The sequence below is a fragment of the Hippopotamus amphibius genome, chromosome 8 (genome assembly GCF_030028045.1).
Source record: "Hippopotamus amphibius kiboko isolate mHipAmp2 chromosome 8, mHipAmp2.hap2, whole genome shotgun sequence".
Taxonomy (NCBI): Eukaryota; Metazoa; Chordata; class Mammalia; order Artiodactyla; family Hippopotamidae; genus Hippopotamus; species Hippopotamus amphibius.
In genome coordinates this window covers 4,660,256-4,675,763 of record NC_080193.1, presented here as the reverse complement: position 1 = coordinate 4,675,763, position 15,508 = coordinate 4,660,256, and the positions used below count along the sequence as shown (strand labels likewise).

The following is a 15,508-nucleotide window of genomic DNA, read 5'->3' as shown; positions in this document are numbered from 1 at the left end:
ATTAGAGGACTCTGGTTCCCAGCTCCCTGACCACTCTGAGCCTGCTTGCCTTTCTGCCCTCACATGACAAACTCCTTTGCACACTTTCCACCTTTAAAGGCCTGGCTCACGTACCCCTGTCCCTATCATGCTTCTCTAGGCCATAAAGTGTGTGTGTCTGTCTGGGCTCTCCACATTTTACACTCTGCCTGACACCAGCAAGCTGTGGACACAGCGTGCTCCCACACTGGGTGATCAGCTCCTTGTGGCGTCTATCCAGTAATGGTTACAAGTGTGGACCCCAGAGCTGGGGGGTCCACAGCTGGGGGAAGGCCAGGATGGCTGCCACGACTCAGGAAAGACCTGGACTCAGTCTTTCCTCCACCACCTACTAGCTGTGTAACCTCTGGCAGGTTACTTAACACGTCTGAGCCTCAGAGAGTCCTCATCCGTGACACGAGGATGACGCTACCAGGAGCTAACTCACAGGGCTGTAGCCAGAGCTAGAGTAACACACGTAAAGCACGTGGGGGTCGTGTGTGGGCTTCCTGGGCGGTTGGCTGGGCCTTGCCCCTCCCACCAAAACAGCTCCTTAAACGCTCACCCCTTCCTGGCCAGGAAGGCCACGCGCCTGGCTTCTGCTCTCTCCCGTAGCACCGCAGGGTCCTGCACAAAGTGGTCGGGCTGTAGAGGGGACGGGAGAAAAGAATCATTAGCTGCCCCATCTCCCTAAGCTGAGGTGAGGCTGCACCTGGCTGAAAACTGGTGACGCCCCCATGCCAGGATGGGGGGCGGCTGCAGCACGGCAGGGCAACACCCCAGAACGGAGCCGGCTTGCTGTGGCCCAAGGCTGCCACCGGAAGCCCCCTCCTGTGACCCTCCCACCAATCCCGGAAGAGAGGCAGCTAAAGGTGGGCAGCCAGCGCTGCAGCACGATGATGACGAGTGGGAGTGATGGGGGAAGGCCAGGATGGCTGCCACGAGAGACCACATGGGGCCTGGAAACCAGGAGAGCCGCCCGGGAAGCTGACTCTTCCTCCGCTGGCACTACTAGCAATGTGCTGTGGGAGCGCCTACTCAGTGCCAAGGTTGGGGGAGACTGGACTAGGTGGGAAACTGGGACCCCAGGACCACAGACAGGCTTTAGGGGCCCCGACTATTTCAAAAACAACAACAAAACAAAACAAGGGGAATTAGTAACTTTTGAAAACTGCAGGATTTGATGTAAAAACCCGGGCTGACCCCTTGCCTGGTAGAAGGGAAAGCCCTGGAAGGTCTGCGCCTCCGCGGTGCTGGGGAGCCCCTGGGCAGGGCACGTGTACTTCCCCCTGCCTCCCAGACTCAGTTTCCATCAGGCCCTGCTACTCATTTATGTTGGTGGCCTGCCCCGGACACATATGAACCTGTCACCCTGGTGGGAGGGGGGAATGGGGGGATCCAGGGGACCCAGGCTGCCACCCCATTCAATCTGAGCATCCCTGCTCTTATCTGTTTTATATGAGGCTCTAGTTAAGATTTCATCTGAAGAAAAAGTTTAGCAGCGAAAAATCAGAATTTTCAAACCCATCATCCCAGATGACCTTCAAAGGGCCGTTGGGCTCTAATGCCTCTCTGATCGCAAGAATTGCCAACCTGGGCACGGAGGCCGACAGCTGTCCCTCTCTTGGCCCCCAGGCTCCTGGGCCTGATGAACCCAGCAGCTCAAAGGCCCAGCCTCTGATCCATCCCCTGGGCCCTCACTGGGCAGCAGAAGCGGGTTCTAAGCCAGCAGCTCTCCAAGCAGACATCCTGGGCTCAAAGGGACGCCCCCTCCCAGGCAGTGATGCTGGAGCTGCCCCCAGGCCAGGTGCAGGGAACAGGGGCACAGCTCCCGATTCACCCCTCAGAACTGTACTCTCCCCTTCACCTGCCACCTGCCAAGGAGGTACCTTGGGGGCCTCGTCCTCAGCCTCCTCCTCCTCTTCCTCCTCGTCCTCCTCCTGCCCTTCTCCGGGCACTTTGGTTCTCAGCACCTGAGGGATGGTGAAGGGCCTGAGGGTTTAGAGAGAAAGTGAGATCAAAGACTAGATTAAATCTGGAGAGCGAGCCTCAGGGAGGAGGGATCCCACCGGGTGAGAAGGGCCGCCAGGCGGGGAAAGGCTCAGGAGGCCGGGAAAAACCAAAGTGCTCTCGAAGCCAGCTTTGCTCCAGCCCCTGGATTCTGTGTGGGTATCAGGATCTGACACAGGGGCTTAGGGAAGCCTGAGCCAGGGCTCCAGTCCTTTCTAGTCAGGGCAGCTCTGCTTTTACTGGGGAATTGGGGTATCTCCATAAGATGCCACTGGGAAAAGTTTTCTGCAGTGAAGAAGAAAAATGTACAACTCCTGCATGAGAGGTTGGTTGGACCCGCCGGCCGAGGGGATGGCTGGGGTGGAGGGAACGCTGCACTAGCCGTCAGGAGGCCTGGGTTCTGGCCCTGGCTGCCCCACCTGCATAAACAAGAGGCTGTGACAGGGCCGCTCCGCCCCAGACGTGACGGCCTCACCTGCGGCTGACGAGCTCATCGTCCGAGTCGGCATCGTTGGCGCCCACCTGGTTGCCGTCATACGTGTCGTCGTACTCGTCCTCGTAGTCGTCACCGCGGTAAGGCGAGCCCTCCCCTGGCTGCAGCGGCACCTGGACGGCAGGGGCGTGGGTCCGAGGGGCCCGGGACGGGGCGGTCCCCCCTGCCCGCAGCGGCCGACGGCCCGGGGACACCTACCTCCTCCACCACCACGCTGTACTGCTCGTAGCGCCGCCGCTGTGCCAGCACCTCCCGCTTGTCGTCCAGCAGGCTCCGCGCGCTCTCCTCCTTCCTGGCATCGAGGGGGAACAGCGAGGACACACGGAGGAAACCCATCAGGCTCTGAGGGCATGGGGAGGGGGCCACAGCTCACTTCTCCCCACCTCAGGCCGCCACAAACTGAGATCAAGCACCAGCGGGGGCGGGCGGGGGGGTGGGGATCACGGTGGACTGGGTCCAGCCACTTTGGAGGGCACCCCAGGAGCAGCTGTGAACGTGTAAAACGTGCCCCCCCCACCCCTTCAGCTGGGAAAACCCCCTTCGCGGCGTCCACCCTAGAGCAACGCTGGCCCTGCGCACAGAGGTCTGAGTGGGGCTCTTCTTTCCAGCACTGTCTGTAACAGTGAAAAAGGGAGAGCAGCTCACGTCCTTCATGGGAGAAACGGCCAAAGGCCCTGTGCCCCCTGTGTGCCACCGGATGCTGGGTGGCAGTTCTCAAGAATGACGGCCATCTATCCGTGCTGATGGAGAAAGAATTCTAAGACATTCTCCAGGAAAAAAGCAAGCAGAGAAAAATGCACATTATGATCCCATCTGTATAAGAAACAGAAAGCAAACCAGACCAACTCTCTCCTGCAGACACATACCTGCATGTAAACGCAGAGAGAGGCCTAGGAAGCCCCCCACCAAATGCCTGGTTACTCTGAGGAGGGGCCTGGGGTTATCCAAATCATTTAAAACCAATGAAAATTGAAGAAAGAGCAAGGCCACACGCAGCTTTTTTAGTGAACTCAGGGGAGCCTTAGGTGGCCCCAGGGTGTGAGGGGCGAGGAGGGGTCCTGGCCCCTCCCTCTCACCCCTGCTTCAGCACAGGGGCCTCGTCTATCCTGCAGTTCAATCTTCCGTGTCAGACTGCATGGGAAGAAACAGTCTGAAAGTTTAATTCCTGCCATATCACAGGGGAGGAAAGTCGGGTGCAGGGGAGGGCAGGGGAGGGACGTGTGTGGGAACACAGTGAGCTGTAGCACAGCCATGGTGGGGACTCAGGCCTCTTGACTCCGGGCTTTGCGTATCTGTAGAAAAACCTGGCTTGTCAGACACATAGCCTGTGGAATGTAGTTTCTAGCCCTGCAGGGGAAAATCAATACGAGATGCCAGGCAAGAAAATCCAGCTTAGCTGTGAAATCGGGCCTCTGGAATGCATCAAGGGTAGGGGCAGAAAAAAGTAGAGACACAAAGCCCATAGCGTCCATAAAAATCTTCTATTAACTGGCTTTTGGTACAGTGAGGGGCAAGCGCCTGAGTCTGGAGGGCTGTGTCTGGCCTGGGAGCCTGGGGCAGGTCAGGACTGCAGCCCCCAGCCTGGCGGGTTAGGATTGGGTTTCCTTCAACCTCAGACGTAGGTTTTTATTAAGGGCCTACTATGTGCTGGGCAGGGTGCTAAGGCTGAGTTGGGAGAGATTCAGAAACGAGTAAGATCTGGATTTGCCCTCAGGGAACTCAAGTCTAGTGGCAAAGCACAGAAGTGTGCTAGATGAAGGCCAGCGTGTCCTGGAAACACAAGGAAAGGAGAAAGGAACTGGGGTGCTGGGGGCCTAGTGGAGATGCTGGAGAAGGGGTAATGGAGGCTCTATGGTGCAGAGATGTTCGGCCAGGACCAGGGAAAAATCTCAGTCCACAGGAACCTTTCAGCTCACGCTAGGAAAGGGGGCCTGCAACTGTGGCCTCGGCCATTACCTGGCTCTCTTAGCCAAGTTGAGTGCTGGAGGGAAAAGAGGCAGAGAGGAAATGAAAGGGGCCAAGCTTGTCTGGGTGGTGGGTGCCACTGGCAGAAGCACATCTATTCAATTAACACACTTTTCCTGAGGGCCTGCTAGGTGTCAAGCCTTGAGCTGGGCCAGGGGACCAAGGATGAACGAGAGTTGTCACTGTTCTCTCTGCCGCATCCCACGGCTGCTGGTCCAACCGGCCCCAGTCCGGGAAGTAGGGAGGTTCTTTCACACTTCATGGCTTCTGGTTATGCGGCTTCCCGGCAGGACCAAGTAGAGAAGCCTGGCAAACTGCACCTGCCCCAGCTGGGTCCTAGGAGAGGACATGGGTAAGGACAGAGGAGCCTGGTGCCCTGGGTACATCCGTCCCAGGAAGGTGTGGCTTTGGCCCCATGACCCCATTTGGAGCCAGAGAAGGAAACGAAAATCAGGGGAAAAACTAGCCAGGAAAAGATCCATCTGAGGGCCGAACGTCAGTCAAGCAGCAGTAGCTTTGGAGACCGTCTTTGTTTCTTTCTTTCTTTTTGCTGCACCACGTGGCATGTGGGATCTTAGTTCCCAAACCAGGGATTGAACCTGTGCCCCCTGCAGTGGAAGCACAGAGTCCTAACCACTGGACCGCCAGGGAAGTCCCTGGAGACCGTCTTTGGAGCAGGTTGCTTCGTTGGCCTCCTACAAGCCCAGGGAACACGCAGTCTCTCCCGAGCCTCAGCACCTCTCCCCTCCTCACCTCTCCCCTCCTCACTTCCTCCAGCCTATCCTTCTAGGCCCAACTCAAACAGGCCCTTAGTGGGGTGACACCCCTCTCTGAACTTCTAAAGGGCCTGCAGAGGCAATAAAGCCCCCCTTGTCCAGGTGAGGACCCAGGGGATCTAGAGAGGCAGAGTAACCTTCCTAAGGTCACACAGCTTTTACTAGCAGAGCCAGAGCAACAACGCAGGTCTCCTGACTCAAGTCTGCTTGGCTACTTCCTCAGCGGTGTGACCACAGGCTGGCCCCTTATCCTTGCCAAGACTTAGTTCTGCCTCCCAAGGATGATGTGAAGATGAAATCAGACGGTCAGCAGAAGTGAACCTGGCACCTGCTGAGCTCAGCAAAGGAAATCCTATTTCTTTTACTACAGGACTTGTCAGAGCCTTTAATGTGCTAATGTGCTCTGTGACTCTCCAAGAGGCACACAGGGTGCACAGACATTTTTGGCAACAGAACTAATTTGAGAGAGGACACTTATTATCTTCCAGGGCACCACTGTCCAGTCCAAAGGAGTTAGAGGACCCCACCTTACACACACTGCCTCCTTCCTTAGCTATGATATACCTGTAGCACTTGTGCTTCGCGTCTACCCAACAATCCCCTTTACGCCACCCCCACTCCTAACAGACCCTCATTTTGCTCAGGTCCTTCCCCTTCCCCCATCTCTGGGAGCCCTGGACCTCAGCCCTGTGACCCAGTTCCCCAGTGAGATGTGAGGGGAGTCGGGAGTTCTGGGAAAGGTTTCCTGACCTCTAAGAGCGATGCAGAAAGACCTGGTCTAGATGACTTCCTCTTGGCACTGTCATTTCTGGAGGTCACAGCTCAAACAGCTGCAAGATGCACCCTTGATACTGTGGCTGCAACACAGGTCAACCAAGCCTAGACTTCCCTACCCTGTGACTGCCTGTCACACAAGGGGACAGGTTTCCTTATTACTTGAGCCACTGAGTGCACTGTATCCGGTTAAACGACACACACACATCGTAACTCAAGGGTGATCTGCCTTGTGCTATTTAATTTCTCATGTGCTCCACAAAGGCAGGGCCAAGGCCCTAAGGCACTCTGCCCTGCCCACATCAGGACAGGTGTCCCTGCTGAGGCCTGTCCGAGCCCCATCCCGGCACCTCTCCACTCTGTCATGGCTTGTTTAATGGTCTAAGTCTTTCCTACCGTCTCTGTGCCCTTTGAGGGTGAGGCCTGGGCACCCTGATCACCTTGTCTCCCGGTGTCTCTAGCACAGGATCTGGCGATAGTAAATCACTTAATAAAATATTTGCTGAATGAATAAATCAATAATGAACCCATGAACAGAGACTTGGCCTCTTTGCAAACCCCAACCCCTGGGCTACCCAGCACAATGAGTTCAGTAAATATGTGCTACTCAGTTTCTCAGCCAGGCAGTCGGGAGCGCCCTTTGAGCAGGGGTACAGCCCTCCTTGTCTGCCCCTCTCCCCACGGCAGGGTCATTCTGGCCTGAAACAGCGGGCGCTGATACAGGAGAACATCGCCAGCCTGGGATCTGGGGATGTCGCAATGTGCGTGACTAAGCAGTTTGCAAATGCTTCCTGTCCAGCCAGCCAGATGGCTTTATGGTTGCCCTGTGCTGGGTCCGCAAGCCCTCAGCCAGCCACGCTTGCAGCGCCGGACGGCCCCGGGAATGGAGAACAGCTTGAGCGTCTGGCACTGGCTCCTATTACAAGAACAGGTCAGGTCCCTACCCCTCTCTGACCCCTACCACCTCCATCTATGTGATGGGGGAGAGGGTGGGCTGGACTTGTCCCACGGTTCCTAGATTTCTGGATTCCATGAAGCAGCCCCACTCAGGAGAACGCTAGGGCCTAGCACAGGGCTGTCAGCGTCTGATCCGGCCATTCTCCATCACGTGTGCGGCTGCTGAGTCTCAGTCCCTCCAAGGGGTCTCCGTTCCAAAGCCAGGTGATCTTTCCCAAACATACAGTACATCAGCTAAGGGGACCCTCGTCATGCTCCCCATGGCCTCAGGACCACCGCCCCTGCTGTTCACTCTGCTTGGAAAGTTTCTCCTGCCCTCTCTGCACAACTGACCCTTCCTCATCCTTCCATAGTCAGGCCCATGTCATTTTCTCCGAGGAGCCTTCCTGCCCGGACTGAAGCCCCACGTAGAGGCTTGGAAGTCTGCTCACCTCCACCTTGGAGAATGTTTCATCTGCAATTTCACATTACTTGTTTGCTAAGCTGATTAGTGCAAATTCCACATGGGCAGGGGCCGTGTCTGTTTCACTCCTCACTACATCCCCAGCACCTAATAAATCCTGGGCCTAGAAGCACCAGGCAAATATTTGTTGAATAAATGAATAAATCATGAATGGACTTTCCAATGCCAAAAAAATAAGAAGGACATAGACCAAAAATAAGTAGAAAGCCCTTAAAATGTAATATATTCACCTCTGAAAAGCTCACTCAGTATAGCTCCTTCATTTTCTCTTGTTGTCACCGGACAGAGAAATTCAGGTTAAGGAGTAGCTGCTGGGAAGCACTGCCCGGCTCTCCCACCCAGGGATTCAGTGGTGGACACTCCAAAGACGTAAGAAGGGAAGAGGGGCTGTTTGTGGCCCCGCTGGCCTTTTGCTGCCAACAAGGAGGACTCATTCACAACCTCTGCGTGCAGAGTTGGAGCCTGAAGCAGGATCATAAGAGACCCTGAGTCCAGCTGCTGGGAGCACACGGGCCCCCAGGGTGGGGGGAGGGCCCCGAGCTAAAGCTCTGTGACCAGTTCCATCAAGATGGGGGCCATGGGTTTCTCCTGTCCTCTCTGCACTGGCAGCGCTGGGGCCCCTGGAACCCCACGGCCCACCACACTCACCTCCTGCCCTTGTGCACCCGGCTCAGGTCCACCGAGTCCCTGCTGAACACGTCAAATTCATCATTCTGGAAGATGTTGTGACGCGACGTCAGCAGGGGCGTCGGGTCCGGCTTCACCTGTCTGGGGGATGGCACAGAAATCCATTTCCGGGGGCCTTGCCAGTGGACGCCCACCTGCACCCACTCCCCCCACCATGTTCTCTCTGTCAGAGCCTCCACTTCCCTTCAACAGCCACACTGAGGACACAGCCGAGAAACCGCCAATCCTGCCCCTGCCTGGGTGGGCGCCCCCCCCCCCCCATACAAAGCGTCCCTCAGCCCCATTCACACAGGTTTTGCTCACAACAGCCCTACGACATAGACAGTCAGAGGTCACTCAAGCTCTTCTTGTCTCGGTGCCCTCACCTGTAAAGTGGGCACACAGAGGCTGAGGAGCTTGTCCAAAGGCAGAGCTAACTTCATTCATTCATTTAATAAACAACATTTATTCATGGAAAAAACACCCATTCATGCACTCATTCTTTCTGCCCCTGGGGCCTTCAGGGAAGCAGTGGGCCCAACTCAGGAAGGGCGGGTGTGGGGGAATTCCCGGCCATCCAGCGGTTAGGACTCCGAGTTCTCACCGCCTAGGGCCCGGGTTTGACCCCTGGTCGGGGAACTAAGATCCCGCAAGCCATGGGGTGCAGCCAAAAAACAAAACATAAAAACAAAAACAAAATAAAACAAAGGAAAAAAAGGAAGAGTGGCTGTGAAGGAAGAGAGACGTTTTGGCTGTGTTCCCTCAGGAATCTACCGGGAAGGTGGCAATGACAGGGCAGGCCAGCAGCATCAGAGCTCTGAAGGTCCGTGACCCCTCGGTCACATCCCTGTGGCTCCAATGGGTCTTCCCACGAGGCGGAGCAGAGTGGTCCAGCGGTGCCCACTCTGCCCTGCAGGGGGCATGTGAGGGCCTCCGGGGCCTGAGGTTTCTGTTTCCCCAAAGAGGACACTAGCTTCCAGGGTTGGGAAACACTGCTGTGGGGAAGAGCAAATGAGCTGCGTCCGGGACACGAGGGAAGGAGGAGTGGGAGGCAGAGGAACTAAGAAGGGCCGCTGGCGAGGGCCCGGGGGCAGCCTGGGCGACGTGAGCCTCCTCCCGCCCGTCTCTCCCACCTGTCCAGGCCGCGGTCCAGCTGGCTGAGGGCGGGGGCCAGCCGCCCCTCCAGGATGTTGTTGATCACCTGCTCCGGGTTATAGCTGTAGTGCTCCAGGCAGGCCAGGATGAAGCCCTCGCCGAGGTCTGGCAGCAGGTCCTTCACTTGGGAGATGAGGGAATCCAGCTCCACGCCGCACACGGTGGGGCCCGGGGCCGCCGCCGCCCCCAGGCACTGCGGGAAGAGCCAGAGTGAAGGAGGGGAAGGCTAGGCCGGGCAGGTGACAGGGCAACCAGCCCCAAATGGTGCTGGACTCAGCGTCAGGGAAGCTGGTTTGAGTCCCAGCCCTGCCCCTCCTGGCTAAGGGACCTTAGCCAAGTCACTTACTTCCTCCTCTGTGAAAAGGGGCTCTATGATTTACCACCTGATCTACTTCTGGCTGTGTGACTTTGGGCAGGGTGTTTTCCCTCTCTGAACCTCAGTTTCCTCCTTATAAAATGGGCATACTACCACTCACTTCATCTTATGGAGGGGAAACTGAGGCTTTGACAGCTAAGCGCTTGCCTTCCTCTCACCCCGCCCAGCACGCCCTCAGCTCAGGACCCTCTAAGGGCAGCACAGAGCTGACCAGCAGTTCGAGGCTGTCAACTCCTTTTCCCTGAGAGCAGGAACACAGAAGGGAGGTTTTCCCCGGCCCCAGCCTCTCAATGGGGCCAGGAGGAGCCGGGGAGCAGGAAACCTCTGCCCTCATCACATACCTCCTCTTCCTCCGAGTTCTGGGGAAGTGATGACGGTCCACTGACGGCCTCCGTCGTGACCCCGTTAGGATTCTCAGCTGCTGGTAGGTCTTTGGCATCAATGGCTTTCCTTCGGTCCACCCCTTCCCACGCACTCTCGACCGCCTGGAGGATGTAGGCAGTCCGAGTCTCGTCCCTGTGAGGACGTGTTAAGGAGTCTCTCTCGGGGGCCACAGCCCTCCCTTCTCCCCAGCTCTGAGGCAGCGTCGGTTCTCAATCCGTCCCCAGCATCTGACTGTATGGCTTCAGCCAGGGGCTGTCTGGGCTGCATTCAGTGGGCCTCACAGCACCTGGGCTGCATGAGAAAAACGGCCAGAGAGCCCACGGCCACATGAGCCTCAACACCCAGTACCTGTCACTCAGCAAAAACCAGCTGTGGGTGAAGACAGGGCCAGGGGCTGGCAAGCAGAACATCCTGGGACACGGCATTTGGACGAGGAGGAGGGCCTGGTGGGGGCACCACCACTGGGCTTCCTGTCCAACCAGCTGCAGGCTTTCTGCAAAGGCTGGGGGCTCACAGGGTGTCCCCGAGGCAGGACTGAGCAACCTACCCCAGCCACCAAAATGGCCCTCAGGCTGGCTCCTCCCGGCCCCTCCTCCCTCTCCACTACCCTGAGTGCTGCCAAGTCAGACAGTGGGGAGTTGCCCTAGACTCTCTCACTCTACTTCTAACCCAAACCCCTACCAGCCAAAGTATGAAACTGACAATGTCACCCTCTACTTCACACCCTTCCATGGCTCCCCAACACTTGCAGGGCAGACCCCAAACTTCTCAGTGAGGGCCATCCCTGGGCCGTGCTGGTCTGCCCGCCCCAGCTCACCTGCCATGGCCTAGACCCCCGTCCCCCTAGACCCCTTCCCCGCAGCCCCCTGCAATCTGCACACAACGTCTGTGGGCTCCTCAGACAGGCCTGCTCTGTTCCCCATCCCCTGGGAACACTTAGTTCAGGGCTTGGCCACCTCCTATTCCTTGTGCTGTCCTCAACTTGGATTTCACTTCCGTGTGACACCCCCACCCCAAGCTCCACTGGGTTAGATGCCTCCCCTGGTTTCCCCCACTCTGAATTTCTCGCATGTGACACTCTAACTTCGTGTTTACTTATCTGTCTCCCATCCTGCAGTGAGGTCCATGAGGGAGGGTTGAGTCCATCTTGGTCACACAGGCCCAGATGCTCAGCAAAGACTAAGGAAAGTAGGGCTGTATTTGCCCCAAGAATCAGAGCAGCCATCTCCTCCAGAAACAGGCTGGGGCCTTGGCAGGCGACTAGGGAAAGCTCGCCACGTGTTCTGGGGCGAAATGTCCCTCCACTCCTCTGGGTCCAACCCGATCAGGCCAGGCCTATCCCGGGGGCTGCAGTGGAAGGATACAAGACTGACGAGGCCTGCTGCAGCAGACTGACGTCATCGGCCACGGGGAAGAGTGCGTCGTAGTCCCGGAGGAACCTGCCACGGAGAGCAGACGGGGTTGGGCAGGGGGACAGGGCTGGTTTGCCACAGGCCACTCCCCATGTCTGCTGCCCAACCACAAATGCCAGAAGCTTAGACGGTGGTGAGCACACGGCAGGGGCTCTATTATAGAAGGTCTTGTGGGGCTGGTGGGAGTGCCAGGGGCCTGTCCCGGCTCAGCCACACGCTCACCTCTTCTCCTGCAGCAGGGAGCTGAAGATCTGAAGGAACTCTTCGATGAAGCCCTGAATGTTGTCACAGCTGGAACAGGACACAGGGAAGATGCGCTCACTCCACACATACAATCTGCAGCTCCCTTCCCTGCCCACCCCACCCCTCCACCAGGCCTCCGGGGCCAGCCGGAGGAAAGAGGTATTTTTCTCAGTTCCCATCTTTTCTCAGCAACCTCGGAGCAGGGGAGGGAGGAGATGAAGTGAGGGAAATGCCTCTCCTGGGTTTGCAGGGCCGGCTCCTGAGCGCTTACCTGCTTTCTAGGACTGGGAGAAGGCAGATCTGGTTCAGGAGGATGTGAAAAATCTCCAGTAGCTTCTTCCTGGAATGGGAGAGCCTTTGCCACAGGTCACCTAGCAGCCTTCGAAGGCCAGAGAGAAAAAAGAGGGAGACTTGAGGAGCAAAAAGAGCACTGAGGGAGCTTCTTCTCAGCATGTGCAGGTGCCCCCTGCTCCCCAACCCAGTGCCCCCCCTTCTCCACCCCACCCCCCCGCCCTGCTCCCAGGGGCTGGGAAAGGCTCACAGTGCGCTGTTGACAGCAGCTGGCAAAAGGCCACAGGCTCTGAGAGGCTGGCTGGTTCCAGGGCCACTTCCCAGCTCAAATAGTGGGTCAGGAACCAGCAGGTTAATAAGAGCTTGGAGCAACAGCTGAGGGGGAATGGCTTCGATGCCAAGTCCAGGAGCCCACTAAGTGGGGACGCACCAGCCCAATCTGCATGGCCCTTAGTCCCACCCCTTTGACTTAGAGGTTGGGACGCTGGGTACACGGAGGGCAGGGCCCGAGCTGGGGCTTCTCTCTCCCACAACAATACTCTTAGTTTTGTCCCCGCCTCACTTGCTGTCTTCAAGCCTCCTCTTCTTAATTGCAGACTCCAGTTCGGGAATTGCTATTTCGTAAAATGAAGCTAGCCTGTGGTGGCATACGTGGGCAAAAGGCTGGATTAGTTCGTAAACATCACACCTCATTAGAAAAAGCAAAGCAAACTCAAGGGAGCGGGAAGGCCTCTTTCTTGCTCCCAAGTTGTCGCCACAAAAATTTTCTCCCAGGACCACCCTGGCTCTTCCCGGAATTCACCCCAGACTGTCCCACTGTGGCTGGTCCTAGGAAGAGCCTTGTGGGGAGTGACCTGGAGCTACTTCCTCCATTCAGATGGGAAACCAAGGCTCATTATAACAAAGCAATGAGAGGGCCACCCGGGGCTCACTGAGGTTTGAGGAACAAACACAAGGTGACTTTTTTCTTGCTCAAAAACTGCCAGCAGCTCCCCACCTCCTATGACGTCGAAGTGTAACTCCTCTCTCCAGTACGTCTGTTTCTGACACAGCAGAGCCAACCCTGCTTCTCACCTCAGCAACCTCACAGCCACCCCTTCTCAACCCAGATTTAAACGGTCCATTCCCTAAATTAGGAGACCGGGATTAACATATACGTACTACTATATATAAAACAGATAACTAATACAGACCTACTGTTGGGGCTTCCTAGGTGGCGCAGTGGTTAAGAATCTGCCTGCCAATGCAGAGGATACGGGTTCGATCCCTGCTCCAGGAAGATCCCCCGTGCCACGGAGCAACTAAGCCCGTGCACCAAAAACAAAACAAAACCTACTGTATAGCACAGGGAGCTCTACTCAGTATTCTCTAACAACCTATTGATACGTGGGAAAAAATCTGAAAAAGAATAAATACATATATATGTACGCATAACTGATTCACTTTGCTGTACCCCTGAAACTAGCATATTGTAAATCAACTATATTTCAATAAAAATTAAAACAAACAAATCCAAACAAAAACTCTTCATCTCAGCCACAGGCTTCCTGATCACGCTCACCCCTGTGATTATTCCTCCCCAAAACTAGATGCACAGCACTCAGAAAATCCTGTTCTTACAACTTAAAATGCAGCTACCTCCCTTCTGGGGTGTAATTCTATCTCTGAACATCTTAAGCTTCTCAAAGCCAGAAATGCAGCTGACGTGCCTAGGAGTGTGCTGACTCTGCAGCAGGTACCCTGTAAACATGTCTGTTGATCAGCTGGCTTCTGGCAACTTTTGCCTAGTGCAGTGCTACATGTAGCAGAGGGAAAGCAGGCCAAGAGAGGCAGGCCTTACGAGGCCCACAGCCTAGCAGGCAGAAGAAGACAGAGAGGGCAGTTTGGCTCAAACAGAGTCAGGCGTTGCCAGGATACACTGCTGGTGAAAGGGTAAACTGAAACAGCCCCTATGGAGGGTGATTTGGCCAGATTCATGAAAATTTTAAATGCATATACCATCTGTTCCTGCGACTCTACTTCTAGGAGTTTATTCCTCAGATAAACTTGTAAAGGTACACAATGACCTGTGTGCAAAGTTATTCTTTATGGCGTTTTTTTGTAATGGCAAACATTGGAAAAAACCTAAATGTCCATCTCTGGGGTCCCACACAACGGAATTCTACGCAGCCACATTGAAGACTGAAGGGGCTTTATGCACAGATATGCATTAAATATAAAGGCACAATGCAAACGGTACATATAGTACTCATAATACGCCAGCATTAAATATTAAGAAGAGGACAAGAGATACATGATGCGTATGTGTGCTTACAATGTGCATATTTATATGGATATCTCCGGAAAGTTCCACAAAAAAACTAACACAGTGTTTGTGAGGAACAGGGCTGAGGAAGGGAGAGGAGGCTTTTCAATGTGTATTTTATACTTTTTGAGTTTTGAACCATGTGAATGTAAATTATTTGTTCATAAAATGAAAGACAGAGAGGAAGGCGGAGAAAGTTGTTCTGAGAGAGATTAGCTAGAGCGCTGTTTGGTGAGGTAACCCCTCGCCCAGAGCCCTCTGGGGCTGAAGGGCTGCCTTTGCTCAGCAGGCGTGCTTGGCCTCCAGCGCAGCTGGACCAGGCTGGGCCAGCCTCGGGCTGTTTGTGTCTCAGAGGCAGTGTCACTTGCCAAAGGCAGGGTCACTCGCAGTCATAAGTGTTTTCCTCTCTTCCTCCTCACCCTGAGAGGGGTGGAGCCGCTCCCCTGTCTCCTCGGGTCCCTCACAGGAAAGTCAGCTCTTCCAGAAATGATCTTCCCCTCCCCAAAGACCCTTTCCAAAGCCATCTGTGCCACGTTTGGGAAGATGCTTTGGCAAAACGGGAAAATGCTTATGGTGAGTGAAAATAAGTCTGAGGACAGCATGATCTCTCACAGTGATTTTCATTTCCTACCTTTGGGGATTTCCCAAATTTCCTACAAGCATTTGTCACACTGACCATGAGAAAAGATACCTTTTTAAAACTGTGACAACACTTTTAAGAGTCCCATCCTAACCCCTTTCTTCTGGGGAAAGCACGCTATTCTAATATCCTCCAGGAGGCTGATCAATCCTCATGTCTGATTTTCACGAGCTGAGGAGACCCAGGCGGGCTCAGGGCACCAGCTGCCATCTCTGGCACACGTCAGCGCTAGATAAATGTTTTGTTGAATGGCTGAGCAAACGGCCAAATGGACAGAGGGCTGGGTGGATGGAGCCGGGCAGCTCCCAGGAGCTTCTGTGAATGGCGGGGAGAGACGCCTGGTAAAAACAGCCAGAGGCCACTAAGAACAGGACAGACCACACCCCACCCCCACCCCTGCTGTTGCCAGGCAACGTGTGGGTTACCAGCCCCCGCCCGCGCGCCCCTTTCTCCCTGCTCAGGGAACAGATGCCCATGGTGCTAAGTGGGCAAAGAGGGTCTCCCTCCCCGCCCCGTACTCCTCCCACCACTCTTCATCGCAGCAGGATCTTCTCTGACTTCTTTGGATAAAAGCCTCCAG

The 15,508-nt window shown here is 55.6% G+C and overlaps 1 protein-coding gene across 8 annotated transcripts in view; it reads right to left on the bottom strand.

Moving 5' to 3' along the window:
* The window catches only part of ASCC2 (activating signal cointegrator 1 complex subunit 2), a 38,559-nt gene that overhangs the window by 3,714 nt on the left and 19,337 nt on the right, over positions 1-15,508 (bottom strand). For all 8 annotated transcript variants that reach the window (XM_057744075.1, XM_057744079.1, XM_057744076.1 and 5 more), the window contains 11 exons: positions 12,546-12,620; positions 11,964-12,071; positions 11,672-11,740; positions 11,402-11,476; positions 9,995-10,169; positions 9,256-9,470; positions 8,105-8,224; positions 2,720-2,813; positions 2,504-2,634; positions 1,908-2,010; positions 584-663 (listed from right to left, as the gene is read on the bottom strand). In XM_057744075.1, coding sequence (XP_057600058.1) covers positions 584-663; positions 1,908-2,010; positions 2,504-2,634; positions 2,720-2,813; positions 8,105-8,224; positions 9,256-9,470; positions 9,995-10,169; positions 11,402-11,476; positions 11,672-11,740; positions 11,964-12,071; positions 12,546-12,620 — 1,245 coding nt within the window. The remainder of the gene's footprint in view (positions 1-583; positions 664-1,907; positions 2,011-2,503; positions 2,635-2,719; positions 2,814-8,104; positions 8,225-9,255; positions 9,471-9,994; positions 10,170-11,401; positions 11,477-11,671; positions 11,741-11,963; positions 12,072-12,545; positions 12,621-15,508) is intronic.